The sequence below is a fragment of the Tachyglossus aculeatus genome, chromosome X1 (assembly GCF_015852505.1).
Source record: "Tachyglossus aculeatus isolate mTacAcu1 chromosome X1, mTacAcu1.pri, whole genome shotgun sequence".
NCBI lineage: Eukaryota > Metazoa > Chordata > Mammalia > Monotremata > Tachyglossidae > Tachyglossus > Tachyglossus aculeatus.
Window position 1 is genome coordinate 21,678,080 of NC_052101.1, and position 17,684 is coordinate 21,695,763.

General features: G+C 50.4%; 1 protein-coding gene across 5 annotated transcripts in view; it reads left to right on the forward strand.

Moving 5' to 3' along the window:
- The first annotated feature begins 2,802 nt into the window (after positions 1 to 2,802).
- Positions 2,803 to 17,684, forward strand: part of FBXW11 (F-box and WD repeat domain containing 11) — a 142,496-nt gene continuing 127,614 nt past the window's right edge. Inside the window, exon 1 of one of the 5 annotated variants that reach the window (XM_038772349.1) lies at positions 2,803 to 2,879. In XM_038772349.1, coding sequence (XP_038628277.1) covers positions 2,835 to 2,879 — 45 coding nt within the window. In that variant the 5' untranslated portion in view covers positions 2,803 to 2,834. The remainder of the gene's footprint in view (positions 2,880 to 17,684) is intronic. The other 4 variants (XM_038772352.1, XM_038772348.1, XM_038772353.1 and 1 more) reach the window with 4 other exon arrangements.

Sequence of the window (17,684 nt, forward strand, 5' to 3'; positions counted from 1 at the left end):
CCCCGTGGGACAGCCTGATCACCTTGTAACCTCCCCAGCGCTTAGAACAGTGCTTTGCACATAGTAAGCGCTTAATAAATGCCATCATTATTATTATTATTATTCTCTGTGCCTCAGTTCCCTCATCTGTCAAATGGGGATGAAGACTGTGAGCCCCCGGTGGGACAACCTGATCACTTTGTAACCTTCCCAGCGCTTAGAACAGTGCTTTGCACATAGTAAGCGCTTAATAAATGCCATTATTATTATTATTATTATTATTATTATTATTATTATTCTCTGTGCCTCAGTTCCCTCATCTGTCAAATGGGGATGAAGACTGTGAGCCCCCCTGTGGGACAGCCTGATCACCTTGTAACCTCCCCAGCGCTTAGAACAGCGCTTCGCACATAGTAAGCGCTTAATAAATGCCATCATTATTATTATTATTATTCTCTGTGCCTCAGTTCCCTCATCTGTCAAATGGGGATGAAGACTGTGAGCCCCCCTGTGGGACAGCCTGATCACCTTGTAACCTCCCCAGCGCTTAGAGCAGTGCTTAGCACATAGTAAGCGCTTAATAAATGCCATTATTATTATTATTATTATTCTCTGTGCCTCAGTTCCCTCATCTGTAAAATGGGGATGAAGACTGTGAGCCCCCCCGTGGGACAGCCTGATCACCTTGTAACCTCCCCAGCGCTTAGAACAGTGCTTTGCACATAGTAAGCGCTTAATAAATGCCATCATTATTATTATTATTATTCTCTGTGCTTCAGTTCCCTCATCTGTCAAATGGGGATGAAGACTGTGAGCCCCCGGTGGGACAACCTGATCACTTTGTAACCTTCCCAGCGCTTAGAACAGTGCTTTGCACATAGTAAGCGCTTAATAAATGCCATTATTATTATTATTATTATTATTATTATTATTATTATTATTATTATTATTATTCTCTGTGCCTCAGTTCCCTCATCTGTAAAATGGGGATGAAGACTGTGAGCCCCCACCGTGGGACAACCTGATCACCTTGTAACCTCCCCAGCGCTTAGAACAGTGCTTTGCACATAGTAAGCGCTTAATAAATGCCATCATTATTATTATTATTCTTCTCTGGGCCTCAGTTCCCTCATCTGTCAAATGGGGATGAAGACTGTGAGCCCCCCGTGGGACAACCTGATCACCTTGTAACCTCCCCAGCAATTAGAACAGTGCTTTGCACATAGTAAGCGCTTAATAAATGCCATCATTATTATCATTATTATTATTCTCTGTGCCTCAGTTCCCTCATCTGTAAAATGGGGATGAAGACTGTGAGCCCCCGGTGGGACAACCTGATCACTTTGTAACCTTCCCAGCGCTTAGAACAGTGCTTTGCACATAGTAAGCGCTTAATAAATGCCATTATTATTATTATTATTATTATTATTATTATTATTATTATTATTATTATTCTCTGTGCCTCAGTTCCCTCATCTGTCAAATGGGGATGAAGACTGTGAGCCCCCCTGTGGGACAGCCTGATCACCTTGTAACCTCCCCAGCGCTTAGAACAGCGCTTCGCACATAGTAAGCGCTTAATAAAGGCCATCATTATTATTATTATTATTATTCTCTGTGCCTCAGTTCCCTCATCTGTAAAATGGGGATGAAGACTGTGAGCCCCCCCCGTGGGACAACCTGATCACCTTGTAACCTCCCCAGCGCTTAGAACAGCGCTTCGCACATAGTAAGCGCTTAATAAAGGCCATCATCATTATTATAATTATTCTCTGTGCCTCAGTTCCCTCATCTGTAAAATGGGGATGAAGACTGTGAGCCCCCCGTGGGACAACCTGATCACCTTGTAACCTCCCCAGCGCTTAGAACACTGCTTCGCACATAGTAAGCGCTTAATAAATGCCATTATTATTATTATTATTATTCTCTGTGCCTCAGTTCCCTCATCTGTAAAATGGGGATGAAGACTGTGAGCCCCCCCGTGGGACAGCCTGATCACCTTGTAACCTCCCCAGCGCTTAGAACAGTGCTTTGCACATAGTAAGCGCTTAATAAATGCCATCATCATTATTATTATTATTCTCTGTGCCTCAGTTCCCTCATCTGTCAAATGGGGATGAAGACTGTGAGCCCCCTGTGGGACAGCCTGATCACCTTGTAACCTCCCCAGCGCTTAGAACAGCGCTTCGCACATAGAAAGCGCTTAATAAATGCCATTATTATTATTATTATTATTATTATTCTCTGTGCCTCAGTTCCCTCATCTGTAAAATGGGGATGAAGACTGTGAGCCCCCTGTGGGACAACCTGATCACTTTGTAACCTTCCCAGCGCTTAGAACAGTGCTTTGCACATAGTAAGCGCTTAATAAATGCCATCATCATCATTATTATTATTATTATTATTATTATTATTATTATTATTATTATTATTATTGTTATTATTCTCTGTGCCTCAGTTCCCTCATCTGTCAAATGGGGATGAAGACTGTGAGCCCCCCTGTGGGACAGCCTGATCACCTTGTCACCTCCCCAGCGCTTAGAACAGCGCTTCGCACATAGTAAGCGCTTAATAAATTCCATTATCATTATTATTATTATTATTATTATTACAGGGCTCTGCACGCACTAAGCCCGATTGAATGAATGAATGAATGAATGAATCCCGGCCGGGGGGGGGGGGCGCGCGCGCGCGCGCGCGGCGGGCGCGCTTCCCGTCATGCGTTGCGGCGGGGCCGCGGGGGTCGCCGGGAGTTGTAGTCCCGGCGCTGCGCGCGGCGCCCGGGAGGAGGGCGGAGCCTCCGAGGGGAGCAGGAGCCATCGCCGCCGCTCGCCAGCGCGGGGGCCGCGGCCGCGATGGAGCCCGACTCGCTCATCGAGGACAAGACCATCGAGCTCATGGTGGGTGAGAGAGAGAGAGAGACAGAGACAGAGAGAGTGAGTGAGCGAGTGATAGATAGAGCGACGGCCTCCCCCCCCCCATCCCCGCGGTGCGCCCCCCCCCCCCACCCCCGGACTGAGCCCGCACGCTTAGGGACCCGGATGACGCGCGCGCGCGCGCCCCCCCCCCCAATTCTCGCGATGTTTCCGACGGCCGTGGGGGGGGGGGGGGCGCGCGCGCCCCGAGTGGGGTTGGCGTGACTAGTGGATTTCGGGCCCCCCACTTCCGGTCTGCCCACTGCGCCGCCCCGCCCGGACAAAGGCCCTCGGCCGCCCCCCACCGGCCCTGACCGCCGTCGCCTCACGTGGAGGGACGGGAAGGGAATCAATCAATCGTATTTATTGAGCGCTTACTCTGTGCAGAGCACTGTACTAAGCGCTTGGGAAGTACAAAATGGCATCACATAGAGACAGTCCCTACCCAACAGTGGGCTCACAGTCTAAAAGGCAGTCTAAAAGGGAAGGAGGAAAGGCCCCTGAAAGCCGCCCCACCACCCCCTCAGGGGGGATGGAGCCCTGCCCTGACAGTCATCCGTTTATTCGTATTGACTGAGCGCCTGGGAAGGACAAGTCGTCCACATAGACAGTCCCTACCCAATAATGGGCTCTTCCACAACCCTAGGCCGCCATCGCCTCACGTGGAGGGAGGGAAGGAAGGAAGGACGGGCCCCAGGAGGGAGGCCGCCCACCCCCTCAGGAGGGATGGAGCCCTGCTTGGGCCTTGAAACTGCACATTCATTCGTTTATTCGTATTGACTGAGCGCCTACTGTGCGCAGAGCACTGCGCTGAGCGCCTGGGAAGGACAAGTCGGCCACAGAGACGGTCCCTACCCAGTAATGGGCTTGATTGATGGCTACGATTAATGATGATGATGCTAATGGGCTCTTCCACAACCCCCAGGCCGCCATCGCCTCACGTGGAGGGAGGGAAGGAAGGACGGGCCCCAGAAAGCCGCCCGCCCACCCCCTCAGGAGGGATGGAGCCCTGCCTGGGCCTTGAAACTGCACATTCATTCGTTTATTCGTCTATTCGTATTGAGTGAGCGCCTACTGTGCGCAGAGCACTGCGCTGAGCGCCTGGGAAGGACAAGTCGGCCACAGAGACAGTCCCTACCCAATAATGGGCTCTTCCACAACCCTAGGCCGCCATCGCCTCACGTGGAGGGAGGGAAGGAAGGAAGGACGGGCCCCAGGAGGGAGGCCGCCCACCCCCTCAGGAGGGATGGAGCCCTGCCTGGGCCTTGAAACTGCACATTCATTCGTTTATTCGTATTGACTGAGCGCCTACTGTGCGCAGAGCACTGCGCTGAGCGCCTGGGAAGGACAAGTCGGCCACAGAGACAGTCCCTACCCAGTAATGGGCTTGATTGATGGCTACGATTAATGATGATGATGATAATGGGCTCTTCCACAACCCCCAGGCCGCCATCGCCTCACGTGGAGGGAGGGAAGGAAGGACGGGCCCCTGAAAGCCGCCCGCCCACCCCCTCAGGAGGGATGGAGCCCTGCCTGGGCCCTGAGCTTGAGGGGACATGCATTCATTCATTTATTCGTATTTACTGAGCACTTACTGTGTGCAAAACACTGGACTGAGCGCTTGGGAAGGACAAGTCGGCCACAGAGACAGTCCCTACCCAGTAATGGGCTCTTCCACAACCCCAGGCCGCCATCGCCTCACGTGGAGGGAGGGAAGGAAGGACGGGCCCCAGAAAGCCGCCCAACCACCCCCTCAGGAGGGATGGAGCCCTGCCTGGGCCTTGAAACTGCACATTCATTCGTTTATTCGTCTATTCGTATTGACTGAGCGCCTACTGTGCGCAGAGCACTGCACTGAGCGCCTGGGAAGGACAAGTCGGCCACAGAGACAGTCCCTACCCAGTAATGGGCTTGATTGATGGCTACGATTGATGATGATGATGCTAATGGGCTCTTCCACAACCCCAGGCCCCCATCGCCTCACGTGGAGGGAGGGAAGGAAGGACGGGCCCCAGAAAGCCGCCCGCCCACTCCCTCAGGGGGGATGGAGCCCTGCCTGGGCCCTGAGCTTGAGGGGACATGCATTCATTCATTTATTCGTATTTACTGAGCACTTACTGTGTGCAAAACACTGGACTGAGCGCCTGGGAAGGACAAGTCGGCCACAGAGACAGTCCCTACCCAGTAATGGGCTCTTCCACAACCCCAGGCCGCCATCGCCTCACGTGGAGGGAGGGAAGGAAGGACGGGCCCCAGAAAGCCGCCCAGCCACCCCCTCAGGAGGGATGGAGCCCTGCCTGGGCCTTGAAACTGGACATTCATTCGTTTATTCGTATTGACTGAGCGCCTACTGTGCGCAGAGCACTGCGCTGAGCGCCTGGGAAGGACAAGTCGGCCACAGAGACGGTCCCTACCCAGTAATGGGCTTGATTGATGGCTACGATTAATGATGATGATGATAATGGGCTCTTCCACAACCCCCAGGCCGCCATTGCCTCACGTGGAGGGAGGGAAGGAAGGACGGGCCCCAGAAAGCCAGCCGCCCACCCCCTCAGGAGGGATGGAGCCCTGCCTGGGCCCTGAGGGGACATGCATTCATTCATTTATTCGTATTTACTGAGCACTTACTGTGTGCAAAACACTGGACTGAGCGCTTGGGAAGGACAAGTCGGCCACAGAGACAGTCCCTACCCAATAATGGGCTCTTCCACAACCCTAGGCCGCCATCGCCTCACGTGGAGGGAGGGAAGGACGGGCCCCAGAAAGCCACCCAACCACCCCCTCAGGAGGGATGGAGCCCTGCCTGGGCCTTGAAACTGGACATTCATTCGTTTATTCGTATTGACTGAGCGCCTACTGTGTGCAGAGCACTGGACAGAGCGCTTGGGAAGTAGTCAAGTCGACAATAGAGAGAGACGGGCCCTACCCACTAAAGGGCTCTTCCACAACCCCAGGCCGCCTTCACCTCACGTGGAGGGAGGGAAGGAAAGGAGGACGGGCCCCAGAAAGCTGCCCAGCCACCCCCTCAGGTGGGATGGAGCCCTGCCTGGGCCTTGAAACTGCACATTCATTCGTTTTTTCGTATTGACTGAGCGCTTACTGTGCGCAGAGCACTGCACTGAGTGCCTGGGAAGTAGTCAAGTCGGCCACAGAGACAGTCCCTACCCAGTAATGGGCTCTTCCACAACCCCAGGCCGCCATCGCCTCACGTGGAGGGATGGAAGGAAGGACGGGCCCCAGAAAGCCGGCCGCCCACCCCCTCAGGAGGGATGGAGCCCTGCCTGGGCCTTGAAACTGCACATTCATTCGTTTATTCGTATTGACTGAGCGCCTACTGTGCGCAGAGCACTGCGCTGAGCGCCTGGGAAGGACAAGTCGGCCACAGAGACAGTCCCTACCCAGTAATGGGCTTGATTGATGGCTACGATTGATGATGATGATGCTAATGGGCTCTTCCACAACCCCAGGCCGCCGTCGCCTCACGTGGAGGGAGGGAAGGAAGGACGGGCCCCAGAAAGCCGGCCGCCCACCCCCTCAGGAGGGATGGAGCCTTGCCTGGGCCCGGAAACTGGACATTCATTCGTTTATTCGTATTTACTGAGCGCTTACTGTGTGCAGAGCACTGCACTGAGCGCCTGGGAAGGACAAGTTGGCAACAGAGAGAGATGGCCCCTACCCAGTAATGGGCTCTTCCACAACCCCAGGCCACCGTCTCCTCACGTGGAGGGATGGAAGGAAGGACAGGCCCCAGAAAGCCGGCCGCCCACCCCCTCAGGAGGGATGGAGCCCTGCCTGGGCCCAGAAACTGGAGGGGACATGCATTCATTCGTTTATTCGTATTTACTGAGCGCTTACTGTGTGCAGAGCACTGGACTGAGCGCCTGGGAAGGACAAGTCGGCAACAGAGAGAGATGGCCCCTACCCAGTAATGGGCTCTTCCACAAACCCAGGCCGCCATCGCCTCACGTAGAGGGAGGGAAGGAAGGACGGGCCCCAGGAGGCCGCCCACCCCCTCAGGAGGGAAGGAGCCGGGCCTGGGCCTTGAAACTGGACATTCATTCGTTTATTCGTATTGACTGAGTGCGTACTGTGCGCAGAGCACTGCGCTGAGCGCCTGGGAAGGACAAGTCGGCAACAGGGAGAGACGGTCCCTACCCAGTAACGGGCTCTTCCACAAACCCAGGCTGCCTTCACCTCACGTGGAGGGACGGAAGGAAAGAAGGAAGGACAGGCCCCAGAAAGCCGGCTGCCCACCCCTTCAGGGGGGATGGAGCCATGCCTGGGGACATTCATTCATTCATTTATTCATATTTACTGAGCGCTTACTGCGTGCAGAGCACTGGATTGAGCGCCTGGGAAGGACAAGTCGGCAACATAGACAGTCCCTACCCAATAACGGGCTCTTCCACAACCCCAGGCCACCGTCGCCTCATGTGGGGGGATGGAAGGAAGGACAGGCCCCAGAAAGCCGGCCGCCCGCTCCCTCAGGAGGGAAGGAGCCATGCCTGGGCCCGGAAACTGGAGGGGACATGCATTCATTTGTTCGTATTTACTGAGCGCTTACAGTGTGCAGAGCACTGGATTGAGCCCCTGGGAAGGACAAGTCGGCAACATAGACAGTCCCTACCCAGTAATGGGCTCTTCCACAAACCCAGGTCGCCTTCGCCTCACGTGGAGGGAGAGAAGGAAAGAAGGAAGGAAGGACAGGCCTCAGAAAGCTGGCTGTCCACCCCCTCAGGAGGGAAGGAGCCATGCCTGGGCCCTGAAACTGGAGGGGACATGCATTCATTCATTCGTATTTACCGAGCGCTTACTGTGTGCAGAGCACTGGACTGAGCGCTTGGGAAGGACAAATCGGCAACAGAGAGAGACGGTCCCTACTCAGTAACGGGCTCTTCCACAAACCCAGGCCACCGTCATCTCACATGGAAGGACGGGCCCCAGGAGGCCGCCCACCCCCTCAGGGGGGAAGGAACCATGCCTGGGCCCTGAAACTGGAGGGGACATGCATTCATTTATTCGTATTTACTGAGCGCTTACTGTGTTCAGAGCACTGGACTGAGCGCTTGGGAAGGACAAGTCGGCAACAGAGAGAGACGGTCCCTACCCAGTAATGGGCTCTTCCACAAACCCAGGCCACCTTCCCCTCACGTGGAGGGACGGAAGGAAGGAAGCAAGGAAGGACGGGCCCCAGGCGGCCGCCCACCCCCTCAGGAGGGAAGGAGCTGTGCCTGGGCCCTGAAACTGGAGGGGACATTCATTCGTTCATTCAGTTGTATTTACTGAGCGCTTACTGTGTGCAGAGTGCTGGACTGAGCACCTGGGAAGTACAAGTCAGCAGCATAGATGGTCCCTACCCAATAACGGACTCTTCCACAAACCCAGGCCGCCGTCGCCTCACGTGAAGGGAGGGAAGGAAAGAAGGAAGGAAGGAAGCAAGGAAGGATGGGCCCCAGGAGGCCGCCCACCCCGTCAGGAGGGAAGGAGTTATGCCTGGACCCTAAAACTGGAGGGGACATTCATTCATTCGTATTTACTGAGCGCTTCCTGTGTGCAGAGCACTGGACTAAGCGCTTGGAAAGTACAAATCGGCATTGTATAGAGACGGTATTTATTGAGCGCTTACTGGGTGCAGCCCGTTTCTAGACTGGGAGCTTGTTGTTGGGTAGGGACCGTCTCTCTATAATAATAATAATAATGATGATGGCATTTATTAAGCGCTTACTATGTGCAAAGCACTGTTCTAAGCACTGGGGAGGTTACAAGGTGATCAGGTTGTCCCACAGGGGGCTCACAGTCTTAATCCCCATTTTACAGATGAGGTAACGGAGGCCCAGAGAAGTGAAGTGACTTGCCTAAAGTCACACAGCTGACAATTGGTGGAGCCGGGATTTGAACCCCTGACCTCTGACTCCAAAGCCCCGGCTCTTTCCACTGAGCCATGCTGCTTCCCTGTATGTTGCCCCTTCATTCGATCGTATTTATTGAGCGCTTACTGTGTGCAGAGCACTGGGCTGAGCACTTGGAAAGTACAAATCGACAACCTATAGAGACGGTATTTATTGAGCACTTACCGGGTGCAGCCCGTTTCTAGACTGGAAGCTCGTTGTTGGGTAGGGACCGTCTCTATATGTTGCCCATTCGTTCAACCGTATTTATTGAGCACTTACTCTGTGCTTAGCACTGTGCCCATTTGTACATCCTAAGGGCTTAGGCCAGGGCTCTGCACACAGTAAGCACTCAATAAATCAATCAATCGTATTTATTGAGCGCTTACTGTGTGCAGAGCACTGTACTAAGCGCTTATAAAATTTTATTACTATGTTATATGCTGGGGTAGATGGATGATGATGGCATTTATTAAGTGCTTACTATGTGCAAAGCACTGTTCTAAGCTCTGGGGAGGTTACAAGGTGATAAGGTTGTCCCACGGGGGGCTCACAGCCTTAATCCCCATTTTTGGGGATTAAATACGATTGAATGAATGAATGCAGACCCCCGGATTAAGTGTTTACGACATCACGACTGTCACAACCTCCCCCCCCACCCCAAGAAATGGGTTGTGATTGTTCCATCGCAGAACCCACCCTTTGATTCGGCCCTAAATGTCTAGTAGTTTTGTTTCCTGTCAACTTATTTTGTTCTGTTGTCTGTTATTGTCTGTCTTCCCCCCGTATAGATTGGGAGCCCGTTGTTGGGTAGGGATTGTCTCTATATGTTGCCGATTTGTACTTCTCAAGTGCTTAGTACAGTGCTCTGCACACAGTAAGCGCTCAATAAATATGATTGAATGAATGAATGAATGTCCTGTTCTCCCGCCCCCCCACTGCGCCGGCCTCCACAATGGAAGATGGTTTTAACTATGTGAGGAGGAGGCTAAATATTCGTCGAGAAAAAGTGAATAAGAGAGGCCTTGGAAAAAAAAAAACTCAGCAAAGCGGCGGGAGAAATGGAACCAAAGTGAAATCATGTTTTTTTCCAACGGAGAGGCCTCGATTTCTGGGGGGTATCCCGAGCGAGGGACCGGTTCTAAGGCTGGGTAGCCGGAGTGGCCCGCACCCGGTTTTCTTCCCCCTTGGAAAATGCTTGGCAATCGTTCCCTCCCGGCAGATCGCTTCACACAGTCCCCCGCTTTACCACAGAAACCTAGAAAGCTTTTTGATGCCTGGTGTAACAAAGTAACGCAACAAGCTGCATCCTGAGAAAGTGGTTAAAGAGGGGCCCTCAAAGCTTCTGGACCCCATTCGTCTCTTCCTAATGAAGGAAGGGACTGAGTCAGTGATTCCGCCGTGAAACGAGGGAGACGTCAGAGCCTCGTACACATTTTAATGCCCTAAATAATGAATGGTGACACATTACATGCCCGCAGACGAAGACAGCTTGGTTGGCGGAGTTGCTTACGCGTAGAAATGGAAGGACAATAGCGTAATTGTGAAGGTAGCCCAGCAGCTATCATCAGTCTTAAAATAAGTAGATTTTTGTCTCGAAAAGGAGGCGCAGTTCTGCAATAAAAAATTCAGAGAAATCCAGCTGTTGCTTTGATGGTAGAGTATTTGTCGGGTAGCTTCCTATTTAGTGGTTTTCTTTTTTCTTGTGTTGAAGAGTCTTTTAAAGCATTTGACAGTGGATAATTGCAGCTCCAACCCCAAGTAACGCTGGTAGAGATGGCGTTTTTCAAAATTAATGAGGATTAGTAATTGTAACTGCAACCATGCGTAGTAGAAGTCTGGTTTTTCAGACATTTATTCTTCCGGACGGTTATTCAAACCGGAGCTAGTTGGAAAAATATCTTGGATAACTGAACAAAATTAGGCAAGCAACCCAAATGGTCATTTATCTGAATTTCGATAACCTGAAGGCATCTTAGTACCGGTGTATTTGGAGAATCTACTTCCAAGCGTTTGGAGGCTTTAGACCGAGCTATTGAGCCAGTCTCCATCTTGGAATTTTGAAACTCCCAATTAAAAATCAATTTAGTGTGCATTTGGAGAATCTACTTCCAAGTGTTTGGAGGCTTTAGACCAAACTATTGAGCCAGTCTCCATCTTGGAATTTTGAAACTCCCAATTAAAGATCAACTTAGTGTGCATTTCGGATTGGCCGTGTTTACTAGTAAAGGCTGTCAGCATTGAAGGGCCAGTTTTTCAAAGAACAAAATTCCTCTATTTCTAATATATTTTTCCCAATAAAGTACCTTTTCCCCCTGTGCATTTTGGATTGGCCGTGTTTACTAGTAAAGGCTGTCAGCATTGAAGGGTCAATTTTTCAAGGAACAAAATTCCTCTATTTCTAATATATTTTTCCCAGTAGACTAAAGTACCTTTCCCCCCTGTGAATTTGAATGCACTTTAATGGGCCAGGGCCACTTAAAAAAAAAAAGAAATCTCAAAGTTAAAGACAAAAGGTTCTCCCTGGGTCTTTGTGCCAACTGAACTGCAGTAGAAAGTTGATCTTGGGTTATTTACTTGACCAGTTGTTCACAATGAAGCTAGGTGGAAGAAAGGGTGAGGAATGGAAAAAAAAAAGTTTCCTTTTACCAGTCTCTTTAGAGTCCAGGGACCATCCAGTGTTCACCTGCTTATTTTTTTCCCCAGCACTTAACACAGTGCTTTGCACCCAATAAGCGTGTAAATCGTATTACTGCTACTGCTATATGCATCTTTCTAAGGCTTTAGGTTATCCCAAATACCTTGGTCCCAGTGAGCTCAAATAGCCTTCTAGGATATTAGAAATACAGTATTTATGTATGTAGCTGAATGGTAAGAGTCCATGAGCAATTTTAGTAGATAGGCTGTGAATACAAACAAACTTTGAGTAGATGCTTCATTTAAATACATCTGATGGCCCCTACAAATGAAAACTCGTAACGAAAAAATGAAAACCTCTTCCACAATGAAATGTTTGCACCTGGGGGTGGAAAACCGATCACTGAATCGAGGGATGAACAGCTATAAGTTCTCGCTTATTTACATCGGGCGTTCTCCTTACATTGGGTCACTGTTAGATTTTTTTCAGATTGACAGAACATTTGCATATGTTTCAGATTTCATTGATGGGAGTGAAGAGGGCGGGCTGTGAAAATGTTCTGTTTTAATATAAAACCCAAAGTATGAAGCATCGAGGGTTCTAAAAGGAGCAACCACATTGCAGATTTTGGTGAGGATGCTCTGTGCTTCTAATGTGCACTAGATGAAAAAAATTTTTAGAAGCAAATCCCATGCCCGTGGTCTTTTCTGCCTTTGGCCTCTGCCTCCTCACCTTTTAATTTTAATCCCTCTGCCTCAAACTTTAAAGCCAGGTGCGCTCAGGAAATACTTCAAGCCACGAATTAAGCCTTCTTCAAGAATACAACTTTGATCAGTTTAAATTGCTTAGTATCCTGGTGCTCCTCACAAATACTAAGACACACTCGTAAGCAGTGGAACTCAACGAAGTGCAAATAACTCCTCAGATCTGACAGTCACTCTCCCTCCATTTCAAAACCTTATTGAAGGTACGTCTCCTCCAAGAGGCCTTCCCAGACTAAGCCCCACTTTTCCTCATCTCCCACTCCCTTCTGCGTCACCCTGACTTGCTCCATTTGCTCTCCCTCCCCCCCCCCGCCCCAGCCCCACAGCACTTATGTATATATCTGTCGTTTTATTTATCTGTATTGATGTCTGTCTCCCCCCTGCTAGACTGTAAGCTCGGTTTGGGCAGGGAATGTGTCTGCTTATTGTTGTATTGTAGCCTCCCGGGCATTTACTACAGTGCTGTGCACACAGTAAGGGCTCAATCAATATGATTGAAAGAATAACACCCGGTTGTAGTAACATCCTCTCTTAGGTAATCCCCCTGTGTTACAGTGTCTCCCACTGTCTGGTTCTGCAGGGGCTGGGGTACTCATCGGCTCTCCCAGTACGGCATCTCAGCCCGACGACACAGGGGTCCCGAATTGTAGGCCACCTGAAGGGATCCTGCTCGCCTCACACCTTGCCCGGTGGGTCAGAGCTCCTCCGCAGCCTGCCAGTTGGTGAAATGAGGGGTTTTACCGAGCGCTTACTATGTGCCAAGCGCAGCACTGAGCCCTGGGGAGAGTACAGCGCAGCAGAGTTGGCAGACCTGTTCCCTGCCCATAGCGGTCTTACAGTTTAGAGCCCTAGATTGGCCCGACTTTGAAAACCGTGAGCCCTCCGTTGGGTAGGGATCCAGTTTGTTGCCGGATTGCATTTTCCAAGCGCTTAGTACGGTGCTCCGCACACAGTAGGCGCTCAATAAATACGGTTGAAGGAATGAATGAAGGATGGTGGGAGGGGCCGTGGGAAGAACTGCCGGTCCCAGCGCCCGGGCTCCGGTTCAGCCCCTAAAGCTCCCTGTTCCTGAAAGGGGCACCAAGGTGTAGAAAGGAAGGGAACTGTGTGACAACTCCTCCAGGGATCTTCTGCTCCTCCTCCTCCTCCTCAGCGTTTGGACATCAATCGTTCAGTCTTACTGACTGAGCACTTACCATGTGCAGAGCACCGTACTGAGCGCTTGGGAGAGGACAATACACCAGTTGGTAGACCCGTTCCCTGCCCACAACGAGCGTACACTATACATTACTCTTTAAAAATACAGAAGGAAATGATAACAAACACAAAAAGTCATAGAAAACGGTTTCCTCCACCTTCATCAAGTGGCATTTTACAACAATAGACTGAATACACTGGACGGAGGGACAAGCGGGCAGTCCTCAGGCCCTCACGTGTCACCATGCCAGGTTGGGCTTGGACTTCTCAGCTCCCCAAGTGACGTAAGCGGCCAAGCAAATAAATCCCCATTTAGTACCATCAAAAGTTGCAGACATTCCACATGAATCTGTGCTTTGTACAGCGCTCCGCACACAGTAAATGCTCAGTAAATGCCGTGGGTTGTTTAGCTCACAGCTTTTGTTGGGCCCAATTAAAAAGTGGTTCTTTTATGTCGCGGTAGCTGTCTTTTATAGTTATTTGAGGAAAGCTCTTCCTATCGGTGTATGAAAAGGAAATGTTCTCTTCAGGTACGTGCTTTCTTTTGGCTTCAGGTTTTGACTTGCAGTTTTAGCAAAGCGTTACTAGTAAGTTCCACTTATAAAAGTAAACGTCAATTCAGAGAGTGGCAGTGTTCTCAGAACAGGTTAAAATCTGGGGGAAAGTTCTGGCCTAGGAGTCTGGATAAGGGATGTGAGGGCTGACTTGGCTCGTGACAAGTTTACCCTGGACTAACGTTTTTCCCCTTCTCTTTGTCTCTGTTTCCCCATCTATAAAATGGGTGTACCTGGAATTTCAGAGTACAGCTGAGCATCCATTTTAAACACTTTGAAAAGTGATATTCTAGTCATTTTTTTTTTAACCTATGAGATCTGGTAGACTAGGATTGTCCCTCGTTGTCTAATAATCGTATTTATTGCGTGTATATTATATATAATTGGAGGCAAACAAAGGCCCTGAAATAATAGATGGGTGAGCCAAACAGCCCGACCACGCTTCGTAATCCTGCCTGGGGGCTGGATTCGGCCTGCTCTGTGCTAGATCCTTCCCCAGCCGGGGCTTCTACCTCGGGCCAGTCGAGCTGCCGATGCAGGGAGTAGCCTCCCGGCGCACCGGGCGGGACGGGACCCCGAGACCGATGGCATTTTGGGGGCTCGCAACCACGTGTGGCTGGCCGTCAGGCAGGTGGAAGTGGCCACCCGTCCCCTGCTCTTCGCCACTGGCCGCCTCATTGTCTCGTGCAGTATGTGGTGAGTGGTCAGCAGGGCCGACGAATCCTCCTCCACCCCTTCCCCGCCTCCCTCCATCAAGTGGACGTGGGACTGTCGTCGAGTAGAGTTTTAGGGAGTGTTTGTCAGAATGTTATGAGCACTTCTAATACGTCGTCACATCGTCCTCATTATCGGTAGTCCCAGTGTATTCAGTCTATTGTTGTAAAATGCCACTTGACGAAGGTGGAGGAAACCGTTTTCTATTATTTTTTTGTGTTTGTTATCATTTCCTTCTGTATTTTTAAAGAGTAACGTTGTGAGAGGTCATTAATGCTTTTAATAAATGTGACAAGATATCATTCGGTAGGAATTTGGTGTTCTGATAGGCTTCCCTGACCACTTGAATCATTGATTAAATCAAGAACCGACGATGATGATGTAGATAATGGGTGAGCCGTGTTTCCATTGGACACGGAGTGCCACTGGGCAGGGATGGCACTCACGCAGAGAGATTTTACAGGCAGGACCCACCACTGGATGAAGTGACGGCGACCCGGTGCCGGTGCTGGGTCTTGGTGCCACAAACCACGATCCGTGTCATTAACTATTTCGTCCGTGAGGCTTTTCGGTTCTGAAATCTCAGCGAGCCCCATCCGTCATTCTCAACGAGAGACCCGAATGTGTCCACTGTCACTCGCCGATTACATCTCCAGGCCATATTTCACTCTGCTGCCCGGTTCACTTTTCTGAAGCATCCATTCTTCACGTGTCTCTCCAGCCTTCAAAAACTCCCACTGGTACCCCTTCCTCCCTGCATCAAGCGGAAATTCCTCACCGTTGGCTTTAAGGCACTCAATCAGCCGTCTCCCTCTTAGGAATACACTCTCTCATCCCACTGCACCTCAGCTCATACTCCTCGTTCTCCTCTAGCTGATTTTCTCGCTGTGCTTCATTCTTGACTCTCCCATCTCTGACCCTTTGTATAATCTCTTCTTTGTGCTTGGAACTCCCAGCTCAGATCCACCAAGTCATGACTTCCTCATCCTCAAAGCCTTCTTGAAATCCTTCCTCCCCACAGCATTTATTTTAGCGTCGGTCTTCTCCGCTAGATTAAGAACTCTGGGCAGGGAGCACATCTGCTAGCGTGCAGTCCCAAGCCCTGGTTGTAAACTTGTTTTGGGCAGAGATTACGTCTGCTAATACGTACTTTCCCAAGTGCTCAGTACAGTACTCTGCTCACCATAAGTGCTCAATATATACCATTGATTGAACACAGACTTACGGCTCATTAAATGCTATCGATCGTCCCTGGAGTCTGAAGAAAAGATCTGCTCTGAGACCGGGATAAAGCCATAGCCATCATCTACTTTACTACCCACTTTCGGAGAACTGCTGAGTTCCAGAGTTCAAGAATTTGGGGATCGGTAGCTCCCCGGTGAAATTCACTATTTAATAATGATGGCATTTATTAAGCGCTTACTATATGCAAAGCACTGTTCTAAGCGCTGGGGAGTTTACAAGGTGATCAGGTTGTCCGACGGAGGGCTCACAGTCTTCATCCCCATTGTACAGATGAGGGGACTGAGGCACAGAGAAATTAAATGACTTGCCCAAAGTCACACAGCTGACAACTGATGGAGCAGGGATTTGAACTCACGACCTCTGACACCAAAGCCCGTGCTCTTTCCACTGAGCCACGCTGCTTCTCTATTTGCCCAGGAAATCCTGCTAAAATTGTTGATACTTTGAGGCCTACTTGTCTAAACCCTCACTTGCCAGATTTGCATTCATTCATATTCATTCAATGGTATTTATTGAGCGCTTACTGTGTGCAGAGCACTGTACTAAGCACTTGGGAAGTACCCTTCTCTGTGGTCTGGATTTGGGTCTGGCCCCTAAAGCACTCTGATTTTTTCACCCGACCCCGGACCACTTATGTACATCTACATTTGTGATTTATTTTAATGTCCATCTACCCCCCTGGTCTGTAACTCCTCCAGGGCAGCGATCGTGCCTGCCAATTCATGTTGTACTCTTCCAGGCACTTAGCACATTATATGCATATATGTTTGTACATATTTATTATTCTATTTATTGATTGATTGATTTTACTTGTACATATGTATTCTATTTATTTTATTTTGTTAGTATGGTTTTGTTCTCTGTCTCCCCCTTTTAGACCGTGAGCCCACTGTTGGGTAGGGACTGTCTCTATATGTTGCCAACTTGTACTTCCCAAGCGCTTAGTACAGTGCTCTGCACACAGTAAGCGCTCAATAAATGCGATTGATTGATTGATTGGTTGCTCGGCCCGCGGTTGATTGGCCGGAAGCCTGTGCCGTCGAGGTGAGGGTCCCCTTGGGCCACAACTCTTTCTTTTCCTCAGGGCTGTATTGCCGGTGGAAGTCGTAGGCTGGAGCTGAAACCAAGGCGAGAAAGTAGAGAGAGCTATTTTAGCCACAACTTTCCACCTCGCCGCATCTTCTGACCCTTGTTTCCTCAAGATAAGGGGTGGAGAGGGTGGTTCCCCTATCCGCCCCCATCGTGCCCCATTGACGTGAGAGAGATTTTCCTGACAGGAGAGGAGTGGCTTGATAGAAGTTTGATTTCTCCCTCCCTTCCCAATCCCTGGGCCTCCGAGCAGCCCATTCCACCCTGCCTCATCCATGTCCCAACGAAAACCATTTCCTGCTTCACCTCATCACTTACCTCTCAAATCTGCTGTGAAGCCAGGAGACCAAGTCTCAGTCTGTCTCTCTGTCTGTCTCTCTCTCTCGGCAGGCTAAAATTTTTATAGCCTGTTTCGGTTTGGGTTGTGTCTTGTGGCGGGGTGTAAGTGTTGGTGTGGAGGTCTGCACCTTCCTTTTTAAGGATGGCTGTGGGGAAGTGAGTTTGGAAGATGGGGTGACGGGACTTGGGAGAGGAACCTCAGAGCCAGAAGTGGAAAAATTTCAAACAAGGCGCTGGCCACCAGTCACACTAATGAGTTGCAAAGAATACATTAGAACCAAGCAAAGGGATGCAGGGTTAATGAGTCAACTTCAAGCTGACCACTTTTCTAGGAATTTGCTGTTTTTGACAGTGTCCATATC